Here is a 22091-nt window from a genome sequence, read left to right as displayed (position 1 = left end):
TAGTCTATCTTTTATTATATTTTTAAATTTAAAATTAGTATTCAGAATTATGTGGATCAATCATATAATAATATCCCTGTAATCTGGGAAGCCATATTAGCTTTTTACTTGTCACTGTTTAATTCGTTCCTTAAAATAGGACAAACTACAGAATGTATGCGATACCCGCCTTTCCAAATTAGCTATATATATGACAGCATCTTGTAAGGCAAAACAAATAGCAACAAATCAGAAAAAAATGTGTGAGCAAGGAACGATTCGACAACACATCACATCATCTTTTATTTAATGACCTTTCTCCCCCAAGCTTGATTTTCATTTTGTGGTAAACCCTGTTAATCGAATGAAATGAAAAAGGAAAAGGTATATTTTAAGAAAACGCATTCGACTAGCAGGTCGAACAACGGATGTTCTTAAACACTGCTGACTACATATCTATTGCTACTTTCGGGTTTTTTTTTAATAGAAACCAGATTCAACCCAACATGTTTTCTTAAAATATCCTGTACCAAGTCAGGAATATGGCAGTTTTTATCTAATAGTTGTTTATATGTATGTTGCATTGCCGTTTGTTTTGGGTCTTTGTTGCACTTGTGTTTTTCTGTTGTTTACTTGTTTTCCTGTTAAAGTTGATGTATTTCCCTCGGTTTTAGTTTGTAACCGAGATTTTTTTTCTTCATTTCAATCGATTGATGACTTTCAAACAGCGATATACTGCTGTTGTCTTTTTTTGTAGAATTTGGTTCTAATGACCTGATTGATCCCGTTAAACTTTAAAACCCTATTAATGAATTAAAGGTGACACATTGTTGAAGCATGTGTGTTCTATTAAAGTATATTTTTTTTATTTTTGTCGTTTGAAGGCACTGTCATTGACGAATAGATTCTTGGGTAATCGGTATTTACGTGTTTATTATACATGTCGTGTACGCTTGTTGATTATTCGACAAAATTGCTCAAAAATGTAACAATCAGACATGACGTTAAAAATTTCATAAACACACATTTTCTTCTCATTTTCTATCTCTGTGTTGACCTTATGCCTGTTTCGCTTTTGTGCAATGTATTTTGTTAGTCAAATTACTTAGTTAATAGTACAGGCTGTTGTAACGGATGATCACGATGTTATGGTTTAGGTTTCCGTATTGACCAGTTTAAGTTCCGTATTTCTGTCGATATATACATATTTGAAAAGTATATGTTCCTTTTCCCGTCTAAAAAACCCGTTTCATTACAATTTCCGCGGTTAAAAAATCACCTACACAATTGTTATCATTTAATATCTACTTCTTTCGCTGTGTGTTTACATAACAGCTCATCATGTGATAGAACGTCGGGATCAAAGCCTTTTCCATGGTAGTCACTATTGCAAGACTTGTGTTTTCAGAGTTTGTCAATGAGTTAAAGATATGGATCAGATACAGGTAAGACAGACTCTGTATGTATTCGTAAGTCAAATTAAGGACCTATCAAATAAAGATTTGAAGTCATCACATATTAATTTGGATTAGTTAGGAGTTAATTCGATTAAAAACCATCTCTTAATACTAGTACTTTAGTTGCCTTTCTCGTGTCAGTACTCATATTCTGCTAACCACAATAGGTGGCCCTCTGCTAACTACAGTATGATGACATGTCGTTTGATTTGCACCAAAACAAGGGTTTAATATACTTTCATCGAATAGAAATAAAGGCAACAGTAGTATACCGCTGTCCAATGGTCATAAATCGATTAAGGAGGCTCGCGGGTATAAGATTTTCAGAAAAAAAATGAACATTAAGAAAGAAAAAAAATCATTACAAATTTTATTAATTACCTTTAGAAGATGATACTTTATCATATGGTACAAAAATCATTCCAAAAATTCAATTCGTGTGTTTTGAAATGTAGATATCATTGAAAAAGCTCTAAGTTATCTCCCTTTGGTGCAAAAATGTCATTTTTTGGCATTAAAATTGAAATATCTTTTTGAACTCATCGGTGACCTATTTTTTTATTGTTGTTTTCGAATAGGCTGTACATAAACTAAATAATTGTAAAATTTAAGCGATTTCTGTAATTTAGTTCTTTTTTTATTTCGATATAACCTGCTATCTCTCCTATTAGTTCAACAGAAAAAAGTACATTAAACAAAAATGTATGCTTCTTTCGAAGGCAGATTGTGAGCGTAAATGAACGGTGACCTATTTTTTTTTTATTTCATTTTTCTATTAAGGAAAAGATAAAGTTCATTTATAGAACAATATAGCGAAATCCTATATTAAATTTAAGCCCTTTAAGCGAAAACAAATCCGGGTCACAAACCAAAGCCGAGTGAAATGCATCAACTATAAGAGAAACTTTAATTTGTTTCCCTAGTAGTTAATTTGTTTCCCTAGTATGTGCCTTCTTGTAATCTTCAACATATTGAAGTTAAGAAGTATTATGTAGATATGTAGATGTAGATGAAACACAATGGAACAACAGAAACACTGTACTGTAACAAAATATACAACCATAAAAAATGTCAACATACATATTGAAACGGACTACCTGAGAATAACTGCAATATTTCTGACTTGGTACAGGACATTTCATGAGAAAAAAATGGTAAGATGACCCTGGTTATATGGTTAAGCACACCTTCCTATTATATTGTAATGTTAAAATGCCACTAAAATGACAACATTACGTGACATGAATACGGTACAAATAAATGCAATAACACCCACGACAGAAAAACACATAAATAAATCATGTAACATTACATTACAACATGTTAACCACAGAATAACAACGGATAACTCGCTCTTTTCTGTAGCCTATGTTGTGTATCTGTATCCGTTTTTGTTAGTAAGTAAAAACTAGCGAAATTCGAAACTTTTTATTCATTTTTCATCATTTTATTATATTTCTAGATTTTCATTAAAGAACTAGAATTATTTTTATCGGTTGAGAATGAGATTCTCTTATTGGATTAAAAGGGGTCACATGACATTCATTATTCTTCAGTCATAAATTCCATCGGTCATTAACAGAAAAAACGGACCAGAAAACCGGTCGTTAACAAACTTTTACATGATAATGACCGGTGGGGCGTGGTTTCCGTCTGATAATGACCGTTGGGACTTTGTTTCCGTCTGATAATGACTGTTGGGGCGTGGTTTCCGTCTGATAATGACCGGTGGGCGTGGTTTCTGTTTAGAGAGATGTACCTTTTATAAAATATGTTCCTGTTTTTAATATTATATTTAAGTTGTTGAATTGTTTATTATATGTTTTCGTTAATTATAAAATTAAAGATAACTTGATTAAGTACTTATATACTCAAAAATTGCACTAAAATGAATGGCAGTATTACTACGACTGCTCTTCACTCTTTGCCATAGAAATCGTACAACTACTGGAGTTCGCTGTAGGCATTTTGAATTTATGAGAATTTTCCAAAACATGGTTTCTCAATGAAATAAACATAATAGTTCTTGAAAAACTGGTCATTATCGTTATAGTTTTTTTACATGGACTGCCCGAAGGACAGTGGTATTGACTGCGACAGCGATAATGACCTCGCCTTCGGCTCAGTCATTATCACTATCTTAGTCAATACCACTGTCCTGTGGGCAGTCCATATATCCCGATAATGACCAGTTTTTCAAGAACTATTATATAATTATCCTCACTCCTTTTGAACTGGTTTTCAATTTTCTGTTACTCATTAAAAAACGGCATTAGGTAGTCTTAATGTCTTTTATTATTTGGAGAATTGCATGCTTATGACAAATCTTGTATTACTTCCATTAAAATCTTTTGCAGCCTTTATGGACTCGTAACAATGTAAAGCTTGACCTATTGTTGTGGCATGTATGTTCTACTCTAGATAAAATTGAGAATGGAAATGAGGAATATATCAAAGAGACAACAACCGGAACATAGTACAGACCTTCGGCTGGCCCCTTAAAAATGTTTATACTAGTTCAATGATTATGGGCATCATATTAAACTCCGATTTATACACAAGAAACTAAAATTAAAATTCATACAATACTAACAAAGGCCAGAGGCTCCTAATTTGGGACATGAGCAAAAATGCGGCGGGGTTAAATATGTGTTTTAGATCTAAAGACTAAACCCTTCCTTGCTTTGTTTTGTCGTTGGATTACTCACTTTGACGTATAACCAACATAGTAATCATTTTAATCTTAATTCATTCGAATTATTATTATGCTGACAATGACATAAGCTTGTTGGTAACTACTAAAACGCGATAAAGGAAATAGACAATAACACTTCTAAAAAAAATTTTTTTACATACAATCTATATCTTTGAATGGTTATATAAGCTTGTTTCGCTTACTCTGTTGAACTCATCTTTAATTAAACACTATCTGTAGGTATTTTAGTTTTAAGATTTGTGGTAGATACAGCATAAACATAAGGAAGAAAAATTACGATTAGTTAGGTTTTATGTTATGTCTTTTGTGCGTAAACTTACTTTATTAGTTTAATGATATCATATTACGAAATTTCAAATAATAAAATCTTTTAGAACGGATGTTCATGCTTATATTTCCGTGTTAACAATGTTACCCAGTCAAAGGTCCGTGGTGTATTCTTTCAATGTATACAGGAAAAGTAGGTCTGATTTCCAACTTTAAAACGTTATAGTTTATCAAATATAAACCATTTCCGCAGTTGAATGATTACCTACTAAAATGATCACATTTGATATTTATTCTTCCTCTTATTAAGCATAACTTCAATATATTTTTTATTGGATTGGACGTTTTGTTCAAGACTCAATGTGTTCAGTGCTTGTAATTAAGTTTAAAATTGAGTGGTGTGAATGTGTAAAGCTTTGTTTTGCTTAAATCGATAGAAATGGTTTGAAATTATTTGTGTACGACGGTATAAGACGTGTCTTCATGTTAATAAGTCTTTTAGAATGGAAAGTCTTAGTCGGTGATCATCAGTTTGCTTGGAATTCAAATCGATCATAAATTTACGTGTGTGCCATTACTTTGACGTTGATTCCATAAAATTACATTGAATGCAAATCAAAACCAATAAGCGAAACAGAAAAGTAAGAAATCACATTTAAGCTTTATACATTAAGCAAGTTATGGTAAATGGACTATATCACATAGTTTAGTAAAAACTAGCATACAGCTTTGCTAGTTGAACCACACTTGAAAATCGAAAATAAATTATGCATTCATCGCTTTTTTCCTTTCCGAAATTGCACTGATTGAATTCCTTCAAAACAGGTTAGCATTTGAATAATAGCACATTAGATCGACCATAAACGTAGTGCAGTTTAGAAAATTGTGTTATATGTATCATTTTATTGCCCAAGCTCTGACTATTAAGATAATAAACATCATCAATCCACCAGCAGTGTTCAAAAATGAAAATGAAATTATTGATTTTGCGCGTCACATGCGCTTTTTCTGTATTTTTGTCCAACAATAAAGCTTAAAACAAAACTTTAAAACCCTATGTGGTATAGATACGAGATTTCAAGAGTCATAATGGCTGTTTGTGAGTGGTGTTGTGGTCTGTAAAAAGTGTGCTGTATAGCCCAACACCGCCGTCTTTCGCACTCTATGTTTTCTGTAGGGGTTGCCTCGCCATTTACTTCGGAACAAATGTTCTGATCCCGGAATTACAGGAAGGATGTTGCAGATTCCTTATCTGCATTTTTCTCGAGGTTGTCTCCTGAAGCCTTTCTCTGGCATAAGGGTATGACCGCAAGGCAGCGGAGGTTTTGAGGCAGAGTTTTCTTCCCCTAGATACAGGAAAAGCTGCTACAAATGCATTTGCAAAAGGTTATGAAGACGAAAGCAATACCAACATCCCAACTTTACGTAAAAAAAGAAGTAAGAACAGAAATCAGAGAAAGACAGACAAACCAGTACTTGAGATCATGCAGACTGACATCAGTGTTCATAAGACCACCCAATGAATACCAGACTAAAACAACTCTCCTCAAGCAGACTCAAACGATCAAGCTTTAAATTAGAGACAAGACCATAACAAGGAAAACACAAGGAAACTCTATCTAAATATATCGAACCCATAGATTTCACAATGAATAACAACCCGTGTGAAGATAAACTTGGAAATGTCACCATCCAGACCTCAGTTCCGCTCATTACCACCAAAGATGAACAGACTAGCAATGTTAAGAAAACACTGACAATGAGTATGCTTGAAGAAGAGTACCCTTCAGAAATCTAGGTAATAGTGTAATACAGATAGGTCAGCCACAAATGCTACAACAAAAGAAGGGGCTGGCACATACTTTAAGTTGCCCAACGTAGATCAACCATCAGAGGCAATACCAGCAGGCCTACATTGTTCAAACTACAAAGCTGAAAAAGAAGCCCTTACTCAAGCTGCACACTCCATCAAAAACAAAATCGATAACCACAACTCAAGTTGTAATCCTGACTGATGCCCTTTCTGTGCTACAAGCTTTAAAGAACGGCAAGCTACTTCAACTCCAACAAGCTTTATACAACATCAAAAGTCTCACAACAGCACTTCAGTGAATCCCATCACACTATAGAGTTTGGGGTAATGAACAAGCCGATAAATTAGCAGAGTATGGTGCTGAACAACAAGAGGAAGAAAATCAAGTATGCTATTCAGAGATGAAGACTATCGTCAAATATCTGTTCAAAACTACACAGCAACAAGACAGTTGCCAGTTAACAAGATCTAAACAAACCACCGTCTTTAATGTCCTTGTGGAGAAGTAGAGTAGGATACACCACACCTCTTACAGTCATGCAAGATCCATCAGGCATTGAGAGACAAGATATGTCACTCAGAAACACCACTCAAAGAAATCAGTAGATGCCTTACAGAAGACCACCAGATTTGTTGAAGAGACTGGTATTCAAGTGTAAAGGAGAAGTATAAATTCGTAAAATTCGTTCGGAGATTTATAAACAAAAGGCGTGAATAAACAAACATGCATCTATTATCTATATTTTGTTTTTGAAAATGAAACTTTTTTTAAAGCTTTTTGATTCATGTGTGAAACATATGTTTAACTTCTGTGTTGACATGAATTATTATTGATATGGTCATAATTATAATTCAATTGTTTACAACACTTCACATTTTTGAAAAAAAGAAGGCTTTTCTACCTCAGGAATAGATTACCTTGAACAGCTGTATTTGGTATAACCTTTAAGGGTTTTTGGTCCTCAATTTGATCAGAACTTGGTGTCTTTTTGTTGTTGGGATGTACAAGTACGGTTATGTCTACTACGTGTTTTTGTTACATATGACGACGTTGTTAATTGCATTGACAACGGGCGCATGCGCCCTTAGTTGCTAGCGATAATTTTTCTTATCATATACTTAGACTAAATAACATATAAATTTTACCGTATGATAATAGCATTAAATTGACGTAAATTACATATTTTTCGAATTGGTGCTTAGCGGGCTGATATGAAAAGTTTATCACATGCTTCGATTGTTATCACATACCTTTCCGTAACGTTATCACATGGCATTCCGGTAATACTCGGCCAATTCCGGAAAATACACCTCAATGCTACGTTTTCAGTGAAAAACATTACAAAGTAGTGTACAAAACAATTATTTGAATACTGGAAAGTATATTGTTTAAAATAATAAAAAAATAAAAATAAAAAAAAACAAACAAATTATTTAATAAATGCATTTTTTAAGTTTTTCTGAAACATAATTTAGAAAGTTTCTTTAAAAAGTTGACTTTTCCAAACAATGATCATTAGGTATATTGTTGAATTATTTTTTTGCCGATTCGTCCATATTAAAATGGTTTTTTTCTCTCTCTCTGATGCATATGATAGAAAGGTTTCATATTTCATGTATCAAATTTTGGGCCCGACGGCCGTGAACTTTTTTACTCTTTAAACTTCGGGAACCGCGTAAAAGGATCAATATATGAATCTGTTATTTTTCTCTACTGTTGAAGCATATGATAAAAAGATCATAACATGTCATTTTTCATATCGCATGTATTATCAGCCCTCGGTCAATATCAGCCCTCGAGCCGTGCGGCTCTTGGGCTGATATTGAACCTAGGGCTGATAATACATGCGATATGAAAAATGCCATGTAATAATCTGATAATATCAATCTACTGTGCTGAGAAAGGAAATTATCAATCAGTAAGATTAAAGGAAAAATTCGTAAAATAGCGATAATAGTTATTATTTAATCAGTTTTGTCTAATTCTTAGCAAACTCAGTGCCCACAGGCACTTATTTCTGTCATTTGGGATTTCATATCTACACTTGTATTTGATTTTCGTACAAGTGTAGATATTTAATCCCCTGTTGAAATAAACAAGTCCCTCTGTAGTATTATTTCTTTGTAAAATTATTGGCAGTGGTTATTTTGTCGTCTCCGCATTTTATATTTCAATCACATATATCTTCAAAAATCAAAAATGTTTGAATTAAACTTGCTTTTGAAATAAAAGTAAGTTATTTGCATAAGTGTAAACAAAAAAGTTTGACTTGGTGGTTGAGACCCGCTTAAATGTACCGTATGCCAGCAAAATTACTTGGCATATTTTCTTTTTTCCAGGCGGTAGGTAACAAATTCATTATATTGGTAGTGCCGGTCAAATAGCTAATTCTATACAAATAGGCTATTTTGCCGGCTTGAATTAAGCTATTTTAATAAAGTGCCGGCAAAATAGCCACTGCCATTTTAATATTCACTTGTATAAATGTTTTAGAGAAGACTTATTGGCTTAGAGATTTCTAAGTGAACTGAATGTTCCTTTATTTTGTCAAGTCTATTCTTAAGGGCATACGATACAGTTACAGGGGAGGTAATGACGTTTCTAACGTAAAATGTTATTTTCGCGACGTCAAACTGTGACATAAATAGTATTGTATGCGTTGTTAAACCTCGGACGCTAGACGCTATATTTAGACCTGCGCGCGGACGCCTCAGCGCGGACGTCAGAGTTGGACTTGACATTGGGATGCATACCTAAGGATATGACTCAAACGAACGCCGTATTTGGGCGCGGACGCTGACGCTGTAGTTGGGCTTAAACCTTGGATGCCATACCTTAATGTTGGACCAGGCTACCCTCCAAGGTGGACGTTACGTCACACCCTTAAAAGTGGACGGTATACCCTCCAAAACGGACGCGAATTCTAATTAGCTAAACACTAACCCTTTCAATCCAACCCCTAGATAATAAGTCTGTGATAATTCTGAAGAAAAAAAATCTACCTTTTAAAATAGTTACTACTAAGACATGCTTATAACAACTGTAAGAATTCCCCAAGATAATACTATTTATATAAATCAGATAAACTGTCAATCAATCCAGTAGGCGGTACTATAAGTAGATGCACGTGTAAAGACGTCCGCGCTGAGGCCCAAATATAGCGTTCACGTCCGCGTGCAGGTCTTAATATAGCGTCTAGCGTCCGAGGTAAAGGCTCATACAAAGCATACAATACTACTGACTTGTCGGGGAAAAGATGCATTTTTCGACTGATTTGTATCATTCAAGCTGATTTAATTTGAAAACGAGTGCATGGACCCCTATTTTTTCAAACGACATTTTGTTTCATTTTGCAGGGAGATTATGTGAACCAAATTTTATAAAACTGTAAACAGTGCAATTTTTTTAATGTTGATAAATATACAGCAAAAAATTACGGTTTTTTTTCTCAACTCATGACCGTTTGATAAATGTGAGTTATTTCTAAATAAAAGATGCATAAATTTTAAGAATACTTATAAAATAGAGAAATTACAAATTATTTAATAAAAAAAACAATTTGTGTTTATCTTTTAAAACAAAAAAGTTCTGGCTTTTTTTCGAAAGGGAAAATACGGCCACAAATCCGAAGTTTTAGAAAATATACCAAATTTCGACCTCATTTAACTTACATGAAGGTATATTTTTATTACATATTTGATTTAATCAGGTAAAAATTAGCCTATATGGAAATTTTCATCAAACTGTAAATACGGGATCATGCCCTTAATGTATATACTAACTAGAATGGATTCAAGTTCATTGAATTCTCACCTTTTCCTTCGTAATTTAGTAGACTGTCCAAATTGTCGTTGTGGTGATTTAGAAACAAATACTCACTTTCTGTTATCTTGTCCTGTATACACTAATTTAAGACATGAACTATTAGATTCTATTTCAGTTCTTCCTGTCCAAGTAAACACAAAAACTTTGCTTTTTGGATCAACGGTACTCTCAGATGAGCAAAATAGTATTTTATTTAGTTTGGTCAAGGATTTGTATAGTATGCAAATCCTTGGTTTGGTGCAAAAATATATTATTAAAAGTAAACGTTTTAATCACAGGCACTTGTCTCAGAATTTGTTTTCCTATATATCTTATTAATAATAAGGTATATAGGAATTTTTTTTCTGAGACAAGTGCCTGTGGTTTTAACCCTTGATGTTAATGCTTCATCACTCAATAGGAACCCAAGCATTTTACACTGTATACATTACAATAATTCACTTTTATTTATTATTATTTTTATTTTATTTTTCTCATAAATTTTTTTTCTTCTTTTTTCACCTTTTTCATATTCATGTATGTGTTACAGAGCAGAGACATATATGTGTATATATGTCTCTGTACAGAGTATGCCAGTATTTATATTTATGTATTGTTCAATAAGTGTATTATTTTTGTAAAAGGAGTCAGATTTGTAAAAGCAAATTGCTTGTTTCTGAATCCTTAATATTATTTCATTGTATAATATGTTTAATGTTGATTTATCTGAATAAATATTGTTTAAACTATACCTGAGACTACTATAACACATTGTGTTATAGTAGTCTCAGACTATACTAACTTCTTATAATCTTAACGGACCGTCAAATAGAAAAATCCAAATAAATCGCTATTTTGCCGCAGCCGGCATAATAGCGCCAAGGATGCTATTTTGTCCGCAGTCGTCATAATAGCGCCAAGGTGTCTATTTTTTCGGAGCCGGTACAATAACCCCATAAAATAGCCACTGCCAAAATTATTTGATTAGATTTGATTTAGTTTGTTCAAAAACCGGATTTATCAAGTCCGTTGTTGTTTCTTATTTATGTTTAAGAAGCACTGGATTCTAGGTGGCACGGTAGTATTTCCTGGCCCATAGGGATAATGATAGCCTTTTTAGAATTTTCACCACTTTCTAACACTGCGAAAAAATCTACATTCACACTTAACTGAAGTACTTTCATTTTACTATTCAGAAATGAATTTGAATATGTATCATGACCGTTTACATTTTTTGCTATTTTTAGAAACCTAAGGCCACTAGTAATTTTAGGTCTTTTATGGTGCAGTGAATACAAAATTTAAAAAAATTATCAAAAATTCATTTTCATCCGTATGTAAAATTATTTCATATTTTTCTACACCTGATTCATCCCTCAGTTTGGGAAAGTATGTTCAGTTGATACTGTATTTTTTGTCCAATCACACTGTTTAGATACATTTACCTAAGTAGGGTACACAAAAGAGCAACCTAAATTCTGGAATGCAAATACTACCGTGCCACCTTAACCAAGACATAACAAACTTGAAACCAGTCATGACACCTATGATGCATAGACTTCTTACTTTGGAACATATTACAATAAAGAATACTAGTCTGCACTCATTTCTTATTTAAAAAAAAAATGAAACATTACATCCCTACCCCATCTGGCAGATTTTCACTTTTTTTCATCTTACCATTTTTACTTAAGAAGTGAACAAAACCCAAATATATGATGTTTCAAATAAACACAGAAGTCAAACATGGTGATTTAGGAGGAATTATTGGATTGCCAACTCTGTTTATGGTTAATCTGAGTAAAAGAAACAGTTTAATCACCAAATCATGAAAACTGATATTAAAGTCCATTCCACATTTTACAGCATGCCTTACATTACTTTAAACATTTTCAGATTATGAGGGCAATACAACAAGAGTCTTTAGATTGCAGTTAACTATTATTCCGTAACCTGTTTGACAATACATGTACTAGAATACATCTCTAAGTTGACTGTTTGTCTATTTCTCATGTATGCATTAAGTTAAATTATGTCCCCTTACATAATCAATTTGCATTTATTGTGCTTTTCACTGTCAGAAAATCTTAACAACTAATGGTATTTGCATGGAAAATGAATAAACCATTTAATCTTGCTGATATAGCATCATAAATACATTCTTTGTCAAAAATAATGTCTATTCAATGTACAGAAACCCCTATTTCTATCTCTATTTCATACCAATATGAGAGCTAAATGAATAAGTAAGGACCCCTTAACCACTTACTGGTTCCCCAAAAGCTCCTACTGGTGTCATGTAACATCAGAACTACTAATTAAACCTTAAGAAAACTAGTATAGCTGTACTTATGTTGAAAAAAATAAGAAATTATGCAATTTATTTATTTCGGGGAAAATAATAGGATGAACATGCAACCGTAGAATGTCGCGTCTCATATTTCAGTGGTTGCACATGTGTCAGACACTGCGAAAAGTTAAAGCGAGCATTTATAATTAAAAATGTATTGCAAGTTACATAAAAATAATGAAGTTCTACTTTCTATGAAAATTTTTACATTATTACCTACAGATCAGGCAAAATTTGCTGAATCAGCAATTTTTTACTCTCAGGGGTGGAATTTAAGGCTTGTTTTATCATAGTTGCCCTTAATCAACTTTTTATTGATAAACTTACAAATTGCATAGGTAAAAAAAGTTCCTTCATTGATTTAGTGTAAAAATATATATCCCCCTTAAGGTGGCACGGTAGTATTTCCTGGCCCATAGGGATAATGATAGCCTTTTTAGAATTTTCACCACTTTCTAACACTGCGAAAAAATCTACATTCACACTTAACTGAAGTACTTTCATTTTACTATTCAGAAATGAATTTGAATATGTATCATGACCGTTTACATTTTTTGCTATTTTTAGAAACCTAAGGCCACTAGTAATTTTAGGTCTTTTATGGTGCAGTGAATACAAAATTTAAAAAAATTATCAAAAATTCATTTTCATCCGTATGTAAAATTATTTCATATTTTTCTACACCTGATTCATCCCTCAGTTTGGGAAAGTATGTTCAGTTGATACTGTATTTTTTGTCCAATCACACTGTTTAGATACATTTACCTAAGTAGGGTACACAAAAGAGCAACCTAAATTCTGGAATGCAAATACTACCGTGCCACCTTAACCAAGACATAACAAACTTGAAACCAGTCATGACACCTATGATGCATAGACTTCTTACTTTGGAACATATTACAATAAAGAATACTAGTCTGCACTCATTTCTTATTTAAAAAAAAAATGAAACATTACATCCCTACCCCATCTGGCAGATTTTCACTTTTTTTCATCTTACCATTTTTACTTAAGAAGTGAACAAAACCCAAATATATGATGTTTCAAATAAACACAGAAGTCAAACATGGTGATTTAGGAGGAATTATTGGATTGCCAACTCTGTTTATGGTTAATCTGAGTAAAAGAAACAGTTTAATCACCAAATCATGAAAACTGATATTAAAGTCCATTCCACATTTTACAGCATGCCTTACATTACTTTAAACATTTTCAGATTATGAGGGCAATACAACAAGAGTCTTTAGATTGCAGTTAACTATTATTCCGTAACCTGTTTGACAATACATGTACTAGAATACATCTCTAAGTTGACTGTTTGTCTATTTCTCATGTATGCATTAAGTTAAATTATGTCCCCTTACATAATCAATTTGCATTTATTGTGCTTTTCACTGTCAGAAAATCTTAACAACTAATGGTATTTGCATGGAAAATGAATAAACCATTTAATCTTGCTGATATAGCATCATAAATACATTCTTTGTCAAAAATAATGTCTATTCAATGTACAGAAACCCCTATTTCTATCTCTATTTCATACCAATATGAGAGCTAAATGAATAAGTAAGGACCCCTTAACCACTTACTGGTTCCCCAAAAGCTCCTACTGGTGTCATGTAACATCAGAACTACTAATTAAACCTTAAGAAAACTAGTATAGCTGTACTTATGTTGAAAAAAATAAGAAATTATGCAATTTATTTATTTCGGGGAAAATAATAGGATGAACATGCAACCGTAGAATGTCGCGTCTCATATTTCAGTGGTTGCACATGTGTCAGACACTGCGAAAAGTTAAAGCGAGCATTTATAATTAAAAATGTATTGCAAGTTACATAAAAATAATGAAGTTCTACTTTCTATGAAAATTTTTACATTATTACCTACAGATCAGGCAAAATTTGCTGAATCAGCAATTTTTTACTCTCAGGGGTGGAATTTAAGGCTTGTTTTATCATAGTTGCCCTTAATCAACTTTTTATTGATAAACTTACAAATTGCATAGGTAAAAAAAGTTCCTTCATTGATTTAGTGTAAAAATATATATCCCCCTTAAGGTGGCACGGTAGTATTTCCTGGCCCATAGGGATAATGATAGCCTTTTTAGAATTTTCACCACTTTCTAACACTGCGAAAAAATCTACATTCACACTTAACTGAAGTACTTTCATTTTACTATTCAGAAATGAATTTGAATATGTATCATGACCGTTTACATTTTTTGCTATTTTTAGAAACCTAAGGCCACTAGTAATTTTAGGTCTTTTATGGTGCAGTGAATACAAAATTTAAAAAAATTATCAAAAATTCATTTTCATCCGTATGTAAAATTATTTCATATTTTTCTACACCTGATTCATCCCTCAGTTTGGGAAAGTATGTTCAGTTGATACTGTATTTTTTGTCCAATCACACTGTTTAGATACATTTACCTAAGTAGGGTACACAAAAGAGCAACCTAAATTCTGGAATGCAAATACTACCGTGCCACCTTAACCAAGACATAACAAACTTGAAACCAGTCATGACACCTATGATGCATAGACTTCTTACTTTGGAACATATTACAATAAAGAATACTAGTCTGCACTCATTTCTTATTTAAAAAAAAAATGAAACATTACATCCCTACCCCATCTGGCAGATTTTCACTTTTTTTCATCTTACCATTTTTACTTAAGAAGTGAACAAAACCCAAATATATGATGTTTCAAATAAACACAGAAGTCAAACATGGTGATTTAGGAGGAATTATTGGATTGCCAACTCTGTTTATGGTTAATCTGAGTAAAAGAAACAGTTTAATCACCAAATCATGAAAACTGATATTAAAGTCCATTCCACATTTTACAGCATGCCTTACATTACTTTAAACATTTTCAGATTATGAGGGCAATACAACAAGAGTCTTTAGATTGCAGTTAACTATTATTCCGTAACCTGTTTGACAATACATGTACTAGAATACATCTCTAAGTTGACTGTTTGTCTATTTCTCATGTATGCATTAAGTTAAATTATGTCCCCTTACATAATCAATTTGCATTTATTGTGCTTTTCACTGTCAGAAAATCTTAACAACTAATGGTATTTGCATGGAAAATGAATAAACCATTTAATCTTGCTGATATAGCATCATAAATACATTCTTTGTCAAAAATAATGTCTATTCAATGTACAGAAACCCCTATTTCTATCTCTATTTCATACCAATATGAGAGCTAAATGAATAAGTAAGGACCCCTTAACCACTTACTGGTTCCCCAAAAGCTCCTACTGGTGTCATGTAACATCAGAACTACTAATTAAACCTTAAGAAAACTAGTATAGCTGTACTTATGTTGAAAAAAATAAGAAATTATGCAATTTATTTATTTCGGGGAAAATAATAGGATGAACATGCAACCGTAGAATGTCGCGTCTCATATTTCAGTGGTTGCACATGTGTCAGACACTGCGAAAAGTTAAAGCGAGCATTTATAATTAAAAATGTATTGCAAGTTACATAAAAATAATGAAGTTCTACTTTCTATGAAAATTTTTACATTATTACCTACAGATCAGGCAAAATTTGCTGAATCAGCAATTTTTTACTCTCAGGGGTGGAATTTAAGGCTTGTTTTATCATAGTTGCCCTTAATCAACTTTTTATTGATAAACTTACAAATTGCATAGGTAAAAAAAGTTCCTTCATTGATTTAGTGTAAAAATATATATCCCCCTTAAGGTGGCACGGTAGTATTTCCTGGCCCATAGGGATAATGATAGCCTTTTTAGAATTTTCACCACTTTCTAACACTGCGAAAAAATCTACATTCACACTTAACTGAAGTACTTTCATTTTACTATTCAGAAATGAATTTGAATATGTATCATGACCGTTTACATTTTTTGCTATTTTTAGAAACCTAAGGCCACTAGTAATTTTAGGTCTTTTATGGTGCAGTGAATACAAAATTTAAAAAAATTATCAAAAATTCATTTTCATCCGTATGTAAAATTATTTCATATTTTTCTACACCTGATTCATCCCTCAGTTTGGGAAAGTATGTTCAGTTGATACTGTATTTTTTGTCCAATCACACTGTTTAGATACATTTACCTAAGTAGGGTACACAAAAGAGCAACCTAAATTCTGGAATGCAAATACTACCGTGCCACCTTAACCAAGACATAACAAACTTGAAACCAGTCATGACACCTATGATGCATAGACTTCTTACTTTGGAACATATTACAATAAAGAATACTAGTCTGCACTCATTTCTTATTTAAAAAAAAAATGAAACATTACATCCCTACCCCATCTGGCAGATTTTCACTTTTTTTCATCTTACCATTTTTACTTAAGAAGTGAACAAAACCCAAATATATGATGTTTCAAATAAACACAGAAGTCAAACATGGTGATTTAGGAGGAATTATTGGATTGCCAACTCTGTTTATGGTTAATCTGAGTAAAAGAAACAGTTTAATCACCAAATCATGAAAACTGATATTAAAGTCCATTCCACATTTTACAGCATGCCTTACATTACTTTAAACATTTTCAGATTATGAGGGCAATACAACAAGAGTCTTTAGATTGCAGTTAACTATTATTCCGTAACCTGTTTGACAATACATGTACTAGAATACATCTCTAAGTTGACTGTTTGTCTATTTCTCATGTATGCATTAAGTTAAATTATGTCCCCTTACATAATCAATTTGCATTTATTGTGCTTTTCACTGTCAGAAAATCTTAACAACTAATGGTATTTGCATGGAAAATGAATAAACCATTTAATCTTGCTGATATAGCATCATAAATACATTCTTTGTCAAAAATAATGTCTATTCAATGTACAGAAACCCCTATTTCTATCTCTATTTCATACCAATATGAGAGCTAAATGAATAAGTAAGGACCCCTTAACCACTTACTGGTTCCCCAAAAGCTCCTACTGGTGTCATGTAACATCAGAACTACTAATTAAACCTTAAGAAAACTAGTATAGCTGTACTTATGTTGAAAAAAATAAGAAATTATGCAATTTATTTATTTCGGGGAAAATAATAGGATGAACATGCAACCGTAGAATGTCGCGTCTCATATTTCAGTGGTTGCACATGTGTCAGACACTGCGAAAAGTTAAAGCGAGCATTTATAATTAAAAATGTATTGCAAGTTACATAAAAATAATGAAGTTCTACTTTCTATGAAAATTTTTACATTATTACCTACAGATCAGGCAAAATTTGCTGAATCAGCAATTTTTTACTCTCAGGGGTGGAATTTAAGGCTTGTTTTATCATAGTTGCCCTTAATCAACTTTTTATTGATAAACTTACAAATTGCATAGGTAAAAAAAGTTCCTTCATTGATTTAGTGTAAAAATATATATCCCCCTTAAGGTGGCACGGTAGTATTTCCTGGCCCATAGGGATAATGATAGCCTTTTTAGAATTTTCACCACTTTCTAACACTGCGAAAAAATCTACATTCACACTTAACTGAAGTACTTTCATTTTACTATTCAGAAATGAATTTGAATATGTATCATGACCGTTTACATTTTTTGCTATTTTTAGAAACCTAAGGCCACTAGTAATTTTAGGTCTTTTATGGTGCAGTGAATACAAAATTTAAAAAAATTATCAAAAATTCATTTTCATCCGTATGTAAAATTATTTCATATTTTTCTACACCTGATTCATCCCTCAGTTTGGGAAAGTATGTTCAGTTGATACTGTATTTTTTGTCCAATCACACTGTTTAGATACATTTACCTAAGTAGGGTACACAAAAGAGCAACCTAAATTCTGGAATGCAAATACTACCGTGCCACCTTAACCAAGACATAACAAACTTGAAACCAGTCATGACACCTATGATGCATAGACTTCTTACTTTGGAACATATTACAATAAAGAATACTAGTCTGCACTCATTTCTTATTTAAAAAAAAAATGAAACATTACATCCCTACCCCATCTGGCAGATTTTCACTTTTTTTCATCTTACCATTTTTACTTAAGAAGTGAACAAAACCCAAATATATGATGTTTCAAATAAACACAGAAGTCAAACATGGTGATTTAGGAGGAATTATTGGATTGCCAACTCTGTTTATGGTTAATCTGAGTAAAAGAAACAGTTTAATCACCAAATCATGAAAACTGATATTAAAGTCCATTCCACATTTTACAGCATGCCTTACATTACTTTAAACATTTTCAGATTATGAGGGCAATACAACAAGAGTCTTTAGATTGCAGTTAACTATTATTCCGTAACCTGTTTGACAATACATGTACTAGAATACATCTCTAAGTTGACTGTTTGTCTATTTCTCATGTATGCATTAAGTTAAATTATGTCCCCTTACATAATCAATTTGCATTTATTGTGCTTTTCACTGTCAGAAAATCTTAACAACTAATGGTATTTGCATGGAAAATGAATAAACCATTTAATCTTGCTGATATAGCATCATAAATACATTCTTTGTCAAAAATAATGTCTATTCAATGTACAGAAACCCCTATTTCTATCTCTATTTCATACCAATATGAGAGCTAAATGAATAAGTAAGGACCCCTTAACCACTTACTGGTTCCCCAAAAGCTCCTACTGGTGTCATGTAACATCAGAACTACTAATTAAACCTTAAGAAAACTAGTATAGCTGTACTTATGTTGAAAAAAATAAGAAATTATGCAATTTATTTATTTCGGGGAAAATAATAGGATGAACATGCAACCGTAGAATGTCGCGTCTCATATTTCAGTGGTTGCACATGTGTCAGACACTGCGAAAAGTTAAAGCGAGCATTTATAATTAAAAATGTATTGCAAGTTACATAAAAATAATGAAGTTCTACTTTCTATGAAAATTTTTACATTATTACCTACAGATCAGGCAAAATTTGCTGAATCAGCAATTTTTTACTCTCAGGGGTGGAATTTAAGGCTTGTTTTATCATAGTTGCCCTTAATCAACTTTTTATTGATAAACTTACAAATTGCATAGGTAAAAAAAGTTCCTTCATTGATTTAGTGTAAAAATATATATCCCCCTTAAGGTGGCACGGTAGTATTTCCTGGCCCATAGGGATAATGATAGCCTTTTTAGAATTTTCACCACTTTCTAACACTGCGAAAAAATCTACATTCACACTTAACTGAAGTACTTTCATTTTACTATTCAGAAATGAATTTGAATATGTATCATGACCGTTTACATTTTTTGCTATTTTTAGAAACCTAAGGCCACTAGTAATTTTAGGTCTTTTATGGTGCAGTGAATACAAAATTTAAAAAAATTATCAAAAATTCATTTTCATCCGTATGTAAAATTATTTCATATTTTTCTACACCTGATTCATCCCTCAGTTTGGGAAAGTATGTTCAGTTGATACTGTATTTTTTGTCCAATCACACTGTTTAGATACATTTACCTAAGTAGGGTACACAAAAGAGCAACCTAAATTCTGGAATGCAAATACTACCGTGCCACCTTAACCAAGACATAACAAACTTGAAACCAGTCATGACACCTATGATGCATAGACTTCTTACTTTGGAACATATTACAATAAAGAATACTAGTCTGCACTCATTTCTTATTTAAAAAAAAAATGAAACATTACATCCCTACCCCATCTGGCAGATTTTCACTTTTTTTCATCTTACCATTTTTACTTAAGAAGTGAACAAAACCCAAATATATGATGTTTCAAATAAACACAGAAGTCAAACATGGTGATTTAGGAGGAATTATTGGATTGCCAACTCTGTTTATGGTTAATCTGAGTAAAAGAAACAGTTTAATCACCAAATCATGAAAACTGATATTAAAGTCCATTCCACATTTTACAGCATGCCTTACATTACTTTAAACATTTTCAGATTATGAGGGCAATACAACAAGAGTCTTTAGATTGCAGTTAACTATTATTCCGTAACCTGTTTGACAATACATGTACTAGAATACATCTCTAAGTTGACTGTTTGTCTATTTCTCATGTATGCATTAAGTTAAATTATGTCCCCTTACATAATCAATTTGCATTTATTGTGCTTTTCACTGTCAGAAAATCTTAACAACTAATGGTATTTGCATGGAAAATGAATAAACCATTTAATCTTGCTGATATAGCATCATAAATACATTCTTTGTCAAAAATAATGTCTATTCAATGTACAGAAACCCCTATTTCTATCTCTATTTCATACCAATATGAGAGCTAAATGAATAAGTAAGGACCCCTTAACCACTTACTGGTTCCCCAAAAGCTCCTACTGGTGTCATGTAACATCAGAACTACTAATTAAACCTTAAGAAAACTAGTATAGCTGTACTTATGTTGAAAAAAATAAGAAATTATGCAATTTATTTATTTCGGGGAAAATAATAGGATGAACATGCAACCGTAGAATGTCGCGTCTCATATTTCAGTGGTTGCACATGTGTCAGACACTGCGAAAAGTTAAAGCGAGCATTTATAATTAAAAATGTATTGCAAGTTACATAAAAATAATGAAGTTCTACTTTCTATGAAAATTTTTACATTATTACCTACAGATCAGGCAAAATTTGCTGAATCAGCAATTTTTTACTCTCAGGGGTGGAATTTAAGGCTTGTTTTATCATAGTTGCCCTTAATCAACTTTTTATTGATAAACTTACAAATTGCATAGGTAAAAAAAGTTCCTTCATTGATTTAGTGTAAAAATATATATCCCCCTTAAGGTGGCACGGTAGTATTTCCTGGCCCATAGGGATAATGATAGCCTTTTTAGAATTTTCACCACTTTCTAACACTGCGAAAAAATCTACATTCACACTTAACTGAAGTACTTTCATTTTACTATTCAGAAATGAATTTGAATATGTATCATGACCGTTTACATTTTTTGCTATTTTTAGAAACCTAAGGCCACTAGTAATTTTAGGTCTTTTATGGTGCAGTGAATACAAAATTTAAAAAAATTATCAAAAATTCATTTTCATCTGTATGTAAAATTATTTCATATTTTTCTACACCTGATTCATCCCTCAGTTTGGGAAAGTATGTTCAGTTGATACTGTATTTTTTGTCCAATCACACTGTTTAGATACATTTACCTAAGTAGGGTACACAAAAGAGCAACCTAAATTCTGGAATGCAAATACTACCGTGCCACCTCTAAGTTACCAGATTCAAGAGGTTTTTTTTTAGATTCTGCTTCTTCTTTGTATTATTACATTTTTTCCAGACGATGCTTTGTCTGAATAATGTGTTTATCAGTTGATTGAGCTAAACGTCATTTGGTTGAGCTTCAGGAAATCAGGTAAATTTCTAATTACACTGAACAGCTGAATGACTAATCTGTAATCAGCTGATCTGATCCTGGATCACAAATTTAATTTTTATGAGTATTCAGTACAAGTGTGGGTTCGTGGTATAGTGGTTGACCGATGGCTACTGTGATGAAAGTCCCGAGTTCGATTCTGACTTGGGGTGCTGGAAATTTCAGTACATCAGAAGGGTGATTTTCACCCTCCCCACACTTCTCTGACGGGTAACACGAATGACCGAATAACACTGTTATTATCCGAATAACACTTGTAATGACCAAATAACACTTGAAATTTTAATATTATCACATTTTGGTGACTTTTAAAAATTGATTATTAAATAATAATATATTATCGATGTACAAATGAACCTGTA

The 22091-nt window shown here is 32.3% G+C and overlaps 1 protein-coding gene across 2 annotated transcripts in view; it reads left to right on the top strand.

The window, feature by feature from the left end:
• The first annotated feature begins 1300 nt into the window (after window positions 1–1300).
• The window catches only part of LOC139485298 (neutral amino acid uniporter 4-like), a 36337-nt gene continuing 15546 nt past the window's right edge, over window positions 1301–22091 (top strand). The window contains exon 1 of one of the 2 annotated variants that reach the window (XM_071269705.1): window positions 1301–1424. In XM_071269705.1, coding sequence (XP_071125806.1) covers window positions 1410–1424 — 15 coding nt within the window. In that variant the 5' untranslated portion in view covers window positions 1301–1409. Of the gene's footprint in view, window positions 1425–21562; window positions 21709–22091 lie in introns of those variants that run through there. The other variant, XM_071269706.1, reaches the window with a different exon arrangement.

The sequence above is a fragment of the Mytilus edulis genome, chromosome 8 (genome assembly GCF_963676685.1).
Source record: "Mytilus edulis chromosome 8, xbMytEdul2.2, whole genome shotgun sequence".
NCBI classification, from domain to species: domain Eukaryota; kingdom Metazoa; phylum Mollusca; class Bivalvia; order Mytilida; family Mytilidae; genus Mytilus; species Mytilus edulis.
Note: the sequence above shows the minus strand (reverse complement) of the source record. Positions and strands in the feature narration are given on the sequence as shown.